This window comes from Carya illinoinensis, chromosome 6 (genome assembly GCF_018687715.1).
Source record: "Carya illinoinensis cultivar Pawnee chromosome 6, C.illinoinensisPawnee_v1, whole genome shotgun sequence".
In the NCBI taxonomy this organism is placed as follows: Eukaryota; Viridiplantae; Streptophyta; class Magnoliopsida; order Fagales; family Juglandaceae; genus Carya; species Carya illinoinensis.
The window spans coordinates 368,620-381,149 of NC_056757.1; the positions used below are offsets into that span (position 1 = coordinate 368,620).

At 38.3% G+C, this 12,530-nt stretch overlaps 1 protein-coding gene across 1 annotated transcript; it reads right to left on the reverse strand.

The window, feature by feature from the left end:
* Positions 1-318: 318 nt before the first annotated feature.
* LOC122313601 lies at positions 319-1,046 on the reverse strand. Its single transcript, XM_043128749.1, has 2 exons — positions 1,038-1,046; positions 319-738 (listed from the first exon to the last, which is right to left on the reverse strand). The coding sequence occupies exons 1-2, from the start codon at positions 1,044-1,046 to the stop codon at positions 319-321; spliced, it is 429 nt and encodes a 142-aa protein (XP_042984683.1).
* Positions 1,047-12,530: the final 11,484 nt, after the last annotated feature.

Genomic DNA, 12,530 nt, shown 5'->3' on the forward strand with positions numbered 1-12,530 from the left:
ACTGCATCCCTCCCTTGTCCAGCTTGCCCTTCACCTGATTCATCCTTTAAACCCTTCATCCACTTTTTAGATCTTCTCAAGGAAGCCTTTTGGTGAAAGAACTTAGTATTCTGATCACCCCCTTGCAGCCATAGTGACTTAGCTCTCTGGTGCCATAAATCTCCTCCCTTTCCAACCAAATTTGCAGCTGGTTTCGTGCCTCTTGGTGCACTTCCACTTGGGTATGGTAGGGGTCTCTATCCTGCACCTGCTGTAAGTGGTCCCTGGCTTGTTCTATCTTCTTCTGCACATTTCCAAACTTGATCTTGTTCCAGCGTGTTAAGCTTTGAGAACAGGCCTCAACTTGTTGAAACTGTTCATGGGGTTATCACCTGTTTTGCCCTTCCATGAGTTAGCTACAACTCTCTCACAGTCCTCATCCTCAGCCCACATGGCCTCGAACCTAAACAGCTTGCCTCTTGTACTTATCTTTTCATTGCTTGAATATAAGATAATTGGGAGGTGGTCAAAGTAGGCTGCCATCCTATGCACAACTGTATAATTCTGGAAACAATCTAGCCACTTTTGATTTGCTAAATATCTATCAAGCCTTTCACTGACAGAGTGTTGGGCTTCACTTCCATTGAACCAAGTGAATGGATGTCCCTCATACCCCAAGTCAATTAAGTAGCAGTCATCTATAAGCTGTTTGAATGCTTTCATTTGTCGTTCAGGTCTACCTTTGCCACCCCTCTTCTCCTGCCAACATAGCACCTCATTAAAATCCCCACATACCAACCAAGGATCAGTTTTACTCCCCTCAAGGTTTTAATCATACTCCACATTTCCTGCCTCAGTTCAGTTTCTGGATGGCCATACACACTAGTAAAATGCCACTATCTATCAGCCTCTTCACTATAGATCCTAGCATCTATATGGTTCTTTGAGAAGCTTTGTATACTAAGTTTAGTTTCCTTTTGCCACAAAATTGCCAACCCCCCACTCCTCCCTTCACTACTTATTGCAAAACAACACTCATACCCCACCTTTCTTCTCACAGATTCCATTTTAGTAACATGTAGTTTTGTTTCTTGTAGAAACAAAACCATGGGAACTTCCTTCCTGACCAAGTCACGAAGTGCTCGAACTCCCCGTGGGTTCCCAAGCCCACGGCAGTTCCAACTGATGCACTTCATTTTATTGGGCAGAGCTGTTCTCCAGCCTCTGCCTCTTCACTCATGTTTTCATCTACCAACATCATGGTAGTTTTTAGTTTCTTCCTTGTCGACATGTTGTGCCCTCCAGGTCTTTTAGTAGTTTTAGTAGCTGTGTTAACCTGTCTATCAGAATCCTGCACTATCTCATCCAGGTTAGGGGGTTTGTAACATTCAATACAGGCCCTTCTTTTCCATGTTCTACCCCTCCTTTTTTCATTGGTACACATAGTGTTATTCATGTCACGTTCACTTAGGATACTAAAGTCCCTCTTGGTCATGCCTCGAGCCTTAGAGCTCTGTTGGGAAGGGGTGCCAAGTACTGTGATAGGTTCTTGATTTTCCTTTAGCCCCTTACTACATGTTGACTTTCTACTTAAGCTTTTTCCCCTACGATTGTCAGTAATACCTACCGTATGGTTTCTTGATCTAGCTGTCTCCCCTTCCTTGGAAAGTCCCTCAGGGCAAGGTGGTTTAGGCATACCTGGTAGTGGGCTAGTACAGTCTTGTCTTATTGTAGTTGGCAGACCCCCACGTGGGTAATCTTGGCTTCTGGGATTGAGCCTTGTGTCTTCAACCATGTCAAGACTGGTTGACATCTTCTCCTGTGGTAGAATTGACTGGGCCACGTCATCATCATCACCCTTATGCCCAGCGCTGCTTTCTGGTGTACCTCCCTCTCTGTCGAGTCCACCTTGCATATCTCTGGTGGAATTCTTCTGATAAGCAGCTCATAGCCATGCCCCATACTGGAGCTCTTCCTTCCCATGCATGGATCTCGTTTGTACCGTCTTCTCGCACCCTGTTGCTCCATGCTTGATGATGCCACAACTAAAACAGAAAGAGGGCAACCTTTCATATCGAAAAGGGATCCATACTCGGTTGCCATTGATTGAACTCACAACACCCCGCATCAGGGGTTTTGTGATATTAACGAAAATGTTAACACGCAAATAAGGCCCCCAGCCAACTCCTTCTTTATCAACATCAACTTCCAGCACTTCGCCTATAAGCTCCCCTATATTTCTCCCCACTTTCCTGGTCATTCCACCTAGGGGGATGTTATGCAGCTGCACCCACATAGGTTCTTTGTCAAAAACCATCTCCCCTGGTGCAACCAAGCCGTTATAGTCTTCAAGATAGAGTAAGTTACAATCAAACTGCCAGGGTCTTCCTAGCTTTACCTTAGCTATGTCACTTGCGCTTTAGAACTCGATCACGAACAGATTGGTGCCCACTCCTTTAAACTGAACTCCTCCTCGTAGCTTCCAAATCTGGATCATGGTTGCTTTGAAAGCTTCCTATTGACCACCTTATCTGCCACAATAAGTCCCAGCAGGCAGAGAGTGCCTTGTCTAAAGGCAATGCCATCAGTGGACAGGTCAAACTGAACCTCCACTTGTTCAGCGTCAGTTAGTTTGAGTTTGTCCCATTTTTCCAGAATGGAATCTGCCATTTCCTCTACCTTCTCGGTATCCTCTCCCTTGGATCTTTGTTTACTTCCAAGTCTTTCCACTAACTTCTTCCCTTGGGATTGCTCTGGAGTTGTATCTCCCTAGATAGCTGCAATGACCGTGTCTTAAAGGAAACAAATAACTGAACCAAACTAAAGCTCTTCAACCGAAGGATCAGGAGACTACCCTTGCCAAGAGCAAGAAGAAAACTTCACCTCTATCGCCTCATAGAGAGAGAGCAAGAGAGAGAAGACTCGCTTAGAGAGAGAGCAAGAGAGAGAAGACTCGCTTAGAAATTTAATTACTAACAATTAGAAATGTGTAAAAGAAACAACTTAGTGTAAAATTATCATTTTACCCCTAACTTAAGCATTTCACATCCTAGTTCCAAAAATTTTCAAAATTTACATTCCTTATGTAAATTTTGTCCTAAACTCAAATACCAACTCAAAAAAATTTAAAACAAATCACAACTATGGAAAACAAACTATGGCCGAAACATCCATAGACCATTTCTCTTGATTTTTGTTGTAATTCCTTCCAATTTCAAAACTCATGCTTAAGCCAAAATTTTGCAGCAAGGATCTTCCTATCCTAAGTTTAAAACCATACTTAAAATATCCATTTAGAAAAAGCCAATAATCAACACCAAACGGTTTTGAAAAAAGATCCAAACACTTGAATCACAAGCTTTGACTCTAAATCAAAACATCTCCAAGGATTCCAAAAATCAAATCTTACTTCTAACATATTCATAACATCATCCTAAGATCAAACATGCTTTAAATCAATAAACTAAAGTCACCAAAATCACAAAATAACACTTGGAGTTTTTTGTTTTATACTTAATCCAAAAACATAAACTTTTTCCTCAACTAGTTTTGATAAATCTCTTGATCAATGGCTTAAGATGTGAGATCTTTGAAATAAAGCATCACATGGTTTAAAAATGTGTCCTAAAGAATATCCAACCATCAAACTTAAAGTCACATGGCTAAAAATCAATAAAACATGGATCTAATCCAAAAACATCAAATCTTAGGCCTAACCGAAATCCTCTTGCATAGAAAAATCTTATCTTTGAAAATAATGCTAAATATCTTCAAAATAACATCCTAAAATGAAAATAAGAGACTTAGGATCATCATATAAAAATATCAAAACCTTTAGAGTAAGATCAAACCACGAAATATTCAAATTTTCTCCAAATAAAAATGGTTTTTCCACTTCCAGTTTTCAAGTTTCTAGATCTGAGATAATCTATCATCAAAATCTTAGTCACGCAACAAAACTTCAATGAAAACTCTTAAACACATGCTAAAAAGACTCTATAAAATTTTTAGACCAAGATATGCCAATTAGCTTAGTCAAAAATTCCAAAACATAGCATACTCTCCAATTTCAAGCCTAGAATGACCTTTTCGTGGTTAAAAATAATTTTGACCAACCCAATGACCATGGAATGATACAAATAATGTATATAGGAAAACTATACTCAAAGAGAAACAACTTTTATGAAGGAGTCATTGTGTGAAAATACTTACAAAGGGTCGAAAATCTCCACGCTAAAAGATCTAGAAATCTGTCCGAGAGATCTCTTTTGGGTTTCTCTCTAAGAACGGGGTGAAGAAGTGATGAAAGGGAAGGAAGTGTATCTTGCACAACCCAAGACTTCTGGAGGGGGAAGACATGGACTTGAATGACCCTTGATTGGAGGTGGCTATGTGACATAAAGTGGAGAATAGTGAGGGGCAAAGGACTGCCTGCAGAAGCTGTGAGGTATGGAGGTTGATGAGGTGGATTCTCCTTCACATCAAGGCACTATTGGGTTCAGCCAAGGACAGTGGATGGTCCGCCATGTGGGGGAGAAAACTTCTTCAAGAATCTTTTCCAAGGTGGCCAAATTCGTGGGTCTTTGTGGGCCTCAACCAAGTGGACTTCAATTTGGGGTTTAAAGGGGGTTTGGTTAGGTTTTGAGATGCTATCAAGTCCAAATTCATTTTTTCTTGGCCCAATCAAATTTTCAAAATTTAAAAGGTTGGATAATGAGGTCATAACAAGAATTAGAGAAATTAATGACTAATGCAAGTGATTTAATCAAGTGATTAAACACAATGTTAGAAAGTGGATCAAAAAGGGTTTGAAGGCCAACTTTAGGGTTTGGGGAAACCGTTTAGGGTTTCAGTTTCAACCAAGTTTTTGGGATTTTCAATTGGATTCCAACCATTTAGGGTTTCATTAGGGTTGAAATGCTTTTTGATCTGGCTCAATTTGGTTGATCAGATGAAAAAAAAGTTTTGCTTACTTGGCATGATCTTACACCTTGATTTCCTTCACAAATCCTTCTAATAGTTCCTCTTTGTGCCAAGTGTTTAAAACTATTTACTATGTGTAGCTAAGATCTTACCAAGTGTCCCAATAAAAGTTCTCTAACCTAATTTGGACATTCCACACTGTGATTTTAAAAACATTGCACTTAGTACACTTATCGAGGTTACTATTTACTCCATAAAAGTGCATAATAAACTTAGTATTGAAAAATCCTAAATATTCATATTAACCTACATTGAAAATCATTTACCAAAACTCAACTCGAAGTGCCCCTAAAATTAATGTGATGACCCGTTTTTACGTGTATTTTCACTGAAGGGTTGTTTTTAATTTAATTAATATATTGGTTTATTTATTTTAAATTAATGTATTTTAAATTGGTTTTAATTTATTTGATGTGTTTAATTTATTTTAGTCGTTTTACGGTTTTAATATCGTTTTCGGTGGATCGGTTTTTGGTCTCCGGAGTGAGGATTGGACCTCATTTCTTTTCTTTCCTCTTTTTATTTTTTCCTTTTTCCTTTTCTTTTTCCTTCTTTTTCTTTCTTTTTCTTTCTTTTCTTCTTCTTTCTTCTCCTTTCTCTCCCACGTACGCATAGCTGCCCCTTTTTCTCATTCCCTTCGCCACCACTTTGACCGGCCATTTCTCCGCCGTCCGGCCACCGTTTGGTGCACCGTCACCACCATTCTCTTCCCCTTCCACCAGAGATCATCCCCACCAATTTTCAGAGCCATCGGACCAGCCGTTAGCTTTCGAGAGCCGCCGGAAGTCTCTGCACCTGCTCTATTTTTGCCCCTGTCGCCGGTTGCTTTCGCAGCCTAGAACCGCCGCTCGCCGGCGGCGTGGCCTACACCACCCACCCAGTTTTCTTCCCCTCTCACCGGTGAACATCCCCACCAAGTTTCACCTCCATCCGAGCCACCGTTAGCCACCACGAGCTCCTCCAAGCCATACGGTTTTTCACCAATTTCGGCGCCGTCGCACCACCTCCGGCCACCATCTTTTCACAGCTTCTTCCCCTACCTCTTGCTGACCTAAACCACTCATTTCCGGCCTCGATCTGTTGCCGGAGTAGCTCCCACGAGCTCAACTCCGTTCAGCCCCTTTTTGGCCTTCGACCGCCATTTCCACCACCACCCACGACCAAAACTCATTTCCTTTAGCTTCATAAATATCTCAAGACCATTCCCTATCAATTTCGTGTCTTGGTTTGTCCCCGTTCGAAAATGGGTAATTTATTACCCACGGCAACAATGTAAATTACACTGTTACGTTGCTTTTCTTCTGCCGTTTGCAACGCCGCAAGCTTTCTAAAAATACCATATAGCGCTGTAAGTATTTTTCAAACCCTATTTTCAGATTTAAATATATATTGCTCATTCAATTATTTTATCTGCTGGTTGGTTGATTCCGGACTGAGTCCGAGGAGTTCGGGGGTCGGATGGATGGAGGACGGAGTTGCCTGTTTATTTGATTTATGTTGTTGGATTATTTTATTATGCATTGTTATGGCATTGCATGGTGCATGCACGTGTGTTTTTGTTTAAGTGTGAAAAGCCTGTGTATTGGCGTGAGTGGTCTTACGGGTGCGTGTGTATCACGACCCCAAGCCGGGATGGGGTATTATCCCGGTGGAGCTCCTCTGGTCACTCGGGAGCGGAATAAACTGGGTGATGTCCCCTGAGTTGTCGCTAGACGACGGGAGCGGGGGCTAGGGGTTGCCTGGCGCGGAACCGGGCATCGCTCTACGCACCGACTCCGTGGTCCTTCGCTGGTGAGGGCTAGAGGATGCTTGGCTACGAACGTGCGGGGCACGGAACTAGGCATCGCTCGTTAGGTGTCACATGCGTGGTGGTACTCTGGGGTGTGGCACTGGAGCCAGGGTGTGCGGATGACCCCTAAGGGAGGTCATGGTGCATACGGTTAATATGGATAATGGTTTGAGTCGGATAAAGGCCAAATGTAACTTTTGGCGTGTTTTTCGGAAAGGATGTGTTTTTTGGGCCAAATGTAACTTTTGGCGTATTTTTCGGAAAGGATGTGTTTTTTGGGCCAAATGGGTTTTTGGCGTGTGTGGAAAATTATGTTTTATGGGCTTTGTGCATTGGGCATGTTTCATGCATATTGTTTGAGTTCTATATGTGTTTTTATCTGGTAGTGTTTGGGTTTTACTTACCTGCGGTACCATTTTTGGTTCCGTAGCTTTTGGTGCAGAGTTGGAGGACGAAGAGGAGGAGGCTGAGCCCGAGGATGCGGCTCCGCCGGGTTGCTGATGCTATGATTTATATTTGGTTTAAAACTGTATTTGTGTTTTTGTAATATTTTATTTATGTATGTTTTAAACAGCTTGTATTACGTTAAGAAAAATTCTGGTACTTAGTTATGACTTTCGTTATCTGCTGCGTGTTTCTTTGTGCACATTTGTTGCTTTTGCACACACTTGGCACCCGTCGATGGGATGGTGACCCGGGTTGTCACCATCCGGACGTCTCGATTTCCCCGTGTTCGGGCGTGGGGATTTGGGGGCGTCACAATTAATTTCACAGTTTTGAATATGCGTTTCGTCCTAAATTATGAAAATAAGTTATTGCGTCATAAAATCCAAAATAATCAACTGAGTCTATTGGCATAGACCAGAATGTATTCTGACACTTTCAACTACCTCAAACAATTAAAATCGCATTTCTGGCACCATAGTGAGTGATAACACTAACTATGTTGACAGACTAAAACCTTTGTGATTAGTAGATTCATGAAAACTTACGGAGTTTGCACAAAGTTCCTAAACTCTATAGAAATTCCACCATTGAATTTCTAGTAGGCTGTTACACGACCTGTATCAACATTTTTTTGGTGCTACTAATTTGGTATTGATTATGAAGGTGGATGAGTCTTTGGGATTTGGACAATTTCGGCTGATTAGCCTATGTTTGGTTGTGTATAAAATTATGGCAAAAATTATTGTTTTTCGGTTGGCACCAATTCTTGATCGAATTGTTTCTCTAGAGCAGGTAACATTCATTCGGGGAAGGAGTGTCTTTGATAATATGTCATTGGCATAGGAAATGAGTCAGGGTATCAATCGGAAGGTAATGAGAGGTAATGTGATGTTAAAAATTGACATGGACAAGGTGTACAATCAAGTAAATTGGCATTTTCTTTTGGAGGTTTTACGTCGATTGGGATTCTCAGATAAATGGCAGAATCTTATTTTAAATGCTATGTCATCTCCTTATTACTTAGTGATGTTGAATGGTTGCACCAAGGGTTTCTTTAAGGCTTCTCATGGACTTTGACATGGTGATCATCTTTCACCTTATTTATTTTAGCAGAAGAGGTTCTCTCGCGAATGATTAATTAGGAATTTCAGTTGGGTCGAATAAAGCCTTTTAATTTGAGTGGTGGGACTTTGAGTAAATTTGTTGTATGTGGATGATTTTTTGATTTTTGCTAATTTGGTCTTCTATGTGAAAGCTTATGGAGGTGTTACGAATATATGAGGTAATGTCTAGTCAGATGATCAGTCCTAACAAATCATCATCATTTTTTTCCTCATCTGTTTCAATTGACAGGAAAAATGCATTGAAGGGAATTTCTGGGTTTGAGGAAGGAATATAGCCATGTATTTATTTGGGGTGCCTTTGTATGTAGGGAGAATGAAAATTTGGATGTTTGATCCTTTATTGGCAAAAGTTTTAAAAAAATTGGCAGGGTGGAAAAGTAAGCTTCTTTCATTTGGAGGTAAGATTATTCTCCTTAAGCATGTTTTGAATAGTATCCTAATTTATATGCTTTCAGTATTGAATTTGCCTAAGGGAATATTTTGGCACTTAAAAGGATGTTCTCTAATTTTTTATGGGGTTCTACTATAGAAATTAAAAAGAGGAAGTGGATTTCATGGCAGAAAATATGTTTACAGGTGGATGAGGGTGGACTTGGTATTCGGGATCTCAATTAGGTCCAAAACTCTTTACTTATGAAGTTTTCATGGAAATTAATTAAAGGTGGTACGATGTGGTCTAATTTTTTTACCACTAAGTATTCGGTGATGTCTTCGGGGAAGGGATCTTTGTTTTGGAAGGGTGTCATGCACCTTATGCCGAGTGTTCTATGTAATTCGAAATGGCTCATCCACTGTGGATATTTAAGTTTTTGGAAGAATAACTGGTTGGGAAATGGTCCTTTGATAGAGCAAAATCCAGTGATAGGAAATGATGACTTGAAGGTGCATGAGGTCATGGATGGAACAAGTCTGAATCTTGAATTCATTCGTGAACTTGTTCCTAAAGCAATGGTAGAAAAAAATTAAAAAGTATGGTTCTCGGCTTCATCAAGGTCTGGATGTTTGTGTATGGAAGCACTTGGTTGATTGTGAGTTTACTACAAAATCAGCTTGGTAGATATCTCGACATCACGTTCAAATTTGTAAATGGAAGAAATGGCTATGGCAAGATTTTGTCCCGAAAAAAATGTCAATTTTTTTTTTTTTGTTGGAGTGCAAGAAGGAAAGCTATATCAGTTGATGATATTATTTAACATCTTGGCATACCACAAGTTTCAAAATGCAGTTGTTGTGCACAATCTCAAGTTGAGACCTTGCATCGTATTTTATATGAGGGAGATGGAGCTAAAAAGTATGGAATTTTGTTTGCAGATGCATGTCACATTAGGCTCTCTCCAATTCATAGTTGGGAAGGTATGATGAATTTCTGGTGGCAACGCACAGTGAGTACTTACCAAGTGGGCTGGATTCGTGCTGTCTTGTGAATTCTTATTTCTTGGACATTATGGAGGGCAAGATGCGTTGTAAGAATGAAAGGTATTGAATTTGATTCAGATGCGATTATCCAGATTGTTAAGGTCTCTCTTAGAGACATATCTAATAATTTGTGATAGTTCAATAAAAGGGGTGTTCATGATTGGCTATTATTGCAAGACTTAGCTTGTCTGAGCCTTCCAATTGCTAACAAAAGGCCCAAATTAATTGCTTGGCAGTCGCCGCAGGTAAGAAGTTTTAAAATTAATGTGGATGGGGGTTCTTGTGGTAATCCGGGAGTGTCGGGTGCGGGAGGTATATTAGTATAAATATAATACTATTAGTCTATTAGTATATAGTATTAGTTATTAACTTATTTACTATAGCAAATAAAACACTATTACACTAGTACTAATACTATACTATATTAACTAATAACTAGTAGTATTACTAAAATACTATATGTTAGTGATAAATTGATAATATTATATTAAATAATAGTAATAATTTTATTACTAATAATCTATGTAGTTATAGTGATTTAATACTAACACATTAAATTAACTATACTAATACTATTATAAATTTATACATATATTATAATTTATACTATAACTCTTATAATATGTTAATATATTAATATATACTAGTACTATATATTATAGTTATACATTAAAGAATATACTAATACATTGATACTAAATATATATAATTATAATCTTATAGTGATTTAGTTATTATGATTAGCATAACTATATAATAGTATTAGTATTAGACTATTAATATAGCCATATATTAGTTATGGTGAATCAGTGATTTACTATAACTATATTCTATATTATTATATTAGAGACTAAAGCATTAGTATTAATATAAATATTAGTATTAGTTATAGCTATATAGCTTATATTAGAATTTAGACTATATAATAGACTAATAGTATTAGTACACTGTATAAGTATATTGTATAGCTATATATTAGTATTAATTATAGCAATTAATATAATTATATAATATTATTAATAGTAGACTATTAGTATTAGAATAAGTATAAATGTTAGTATTAGTATATAATTATAAATATTAGCATTAGTTAATAATTATATAAAAACTATATGATTAATTTATACAATTATTTATATAAATAAGATATATAAATTATATATATATTTTTTATCATTCGGTCTGGTCCGGGATGAAAAACCCCTAGACTGGGACTAGACCAAATGAATTAGGTCCTCTCAAAATTGAATTAGACCAATTCGGTCCAGTCCCATCTCGTCCAAAAATGGACGGCCCGGTCAGTTTTCCGGTCCAGACCGGTCGAAGCTCACCCCTAAATAGATTGAATCCCGAAAGAGGCAGGAGCGAATAGAAGTTTCAACTTTTAAACGCAGATGGCACTTGCCTAATTTTAAAAGTAGATTATTCCAATTCCCCTTTGTTCAGTTCAGAGGTTGAATGTTACATCTTAGTTCCTCAATCTCAGGTTAGAAATTGTCTCTTGGGATTTAGCTTAGAGATCCACCAAAACGGCAATCGAAATCACACTTCACTACCTATAGATTTTCACTTGTGCGAGTCATACAATCTCAAATCTCTTGTAAAATTAAAGAGCAGCTTAATAATTATTGCATTCCCTTGCATTTCTTTAATGTATGTAGAAAACTTCTGATACTAGATATTCTGGTTTTCTGAGACTCAGTTCGAAATCTCACCGAGATTTTCTGAGAATAGCTGAATAATACGTTCTATTGACGAACTAAGTCTTGTCGGTCAGTTCATTTGGGAATACATATATTTTTAGTCATCTTTATTACTATTCATAAATTATTTATTATTATATTATTATTCACAGACTATTTCCTTACCATTAATAAATACACATATCAAACAGAGTACATTTGACGTGCCTTGGAAACAAAAAAATTCAAGCAATTCATTTTGGCTGGATTTTGCTTCCAATATGAATCCTGGGTTCTTCTCTTAAGCAGTTTGAGATAAAAAGAACAAGAAACGGGAAAAATCTAGATTGTTAGTGCTAGTGAACTTGTCAATCTCTATTTTTAATGACTATTTCCCTACTATTAATAGATAATATATATACATACCAAAACGGAATGCATTTGACGTGCCTTTGAAACAGAAAAATTCAAACAATTCATTTCAGCTGGATTTTGCTTTCAATATGAATCCTGGGTTCTTCTCTTAAGCAGTTTTAGATAAAAGAACAAGAAATGGGAAAAATCTAGATTGTTAGTGCTAGTGAACATGTCGATTTCTATTTCTCGTGACTATTTATTTTTTATTTTTTGAGGAAAACATCAATACTATATTGATACCAGAGAACAAAGGAGGAAAACATATTACAAAACTGGGCTGGCGCCCAATTCAACCACATCCCCAGCCAACTCAAGGGATTCCTTGGCTAGACAGTAAGGAACATAGTTGCCACTTCTTCTTATAAAACTCACCATACACTTATTAAAATTAGACAACAAAACTCTAATGTCATGTAAGACCAAACCCACGCTATCCCATCGATCAGTATGCTTTTGAAGGCTTTGAACTACAATCTGAGAGTCACCTTCCATGATAATAGATTTCCATCCCATTTCCTTTGCCATTTCACCTGCATGAAGGCCAGCGAGAGCATCAACTAACTGGGGATTCAAGACACCAACTGTAGACAGCTTCTTAGTTGCCAATATAGAGCCCTCATGATTCCAAGCCACCAAGCCAAACCCAGTTTTGTTGTTAGCAACACTCAAAGCTACATCCCAATTTATTTTGAT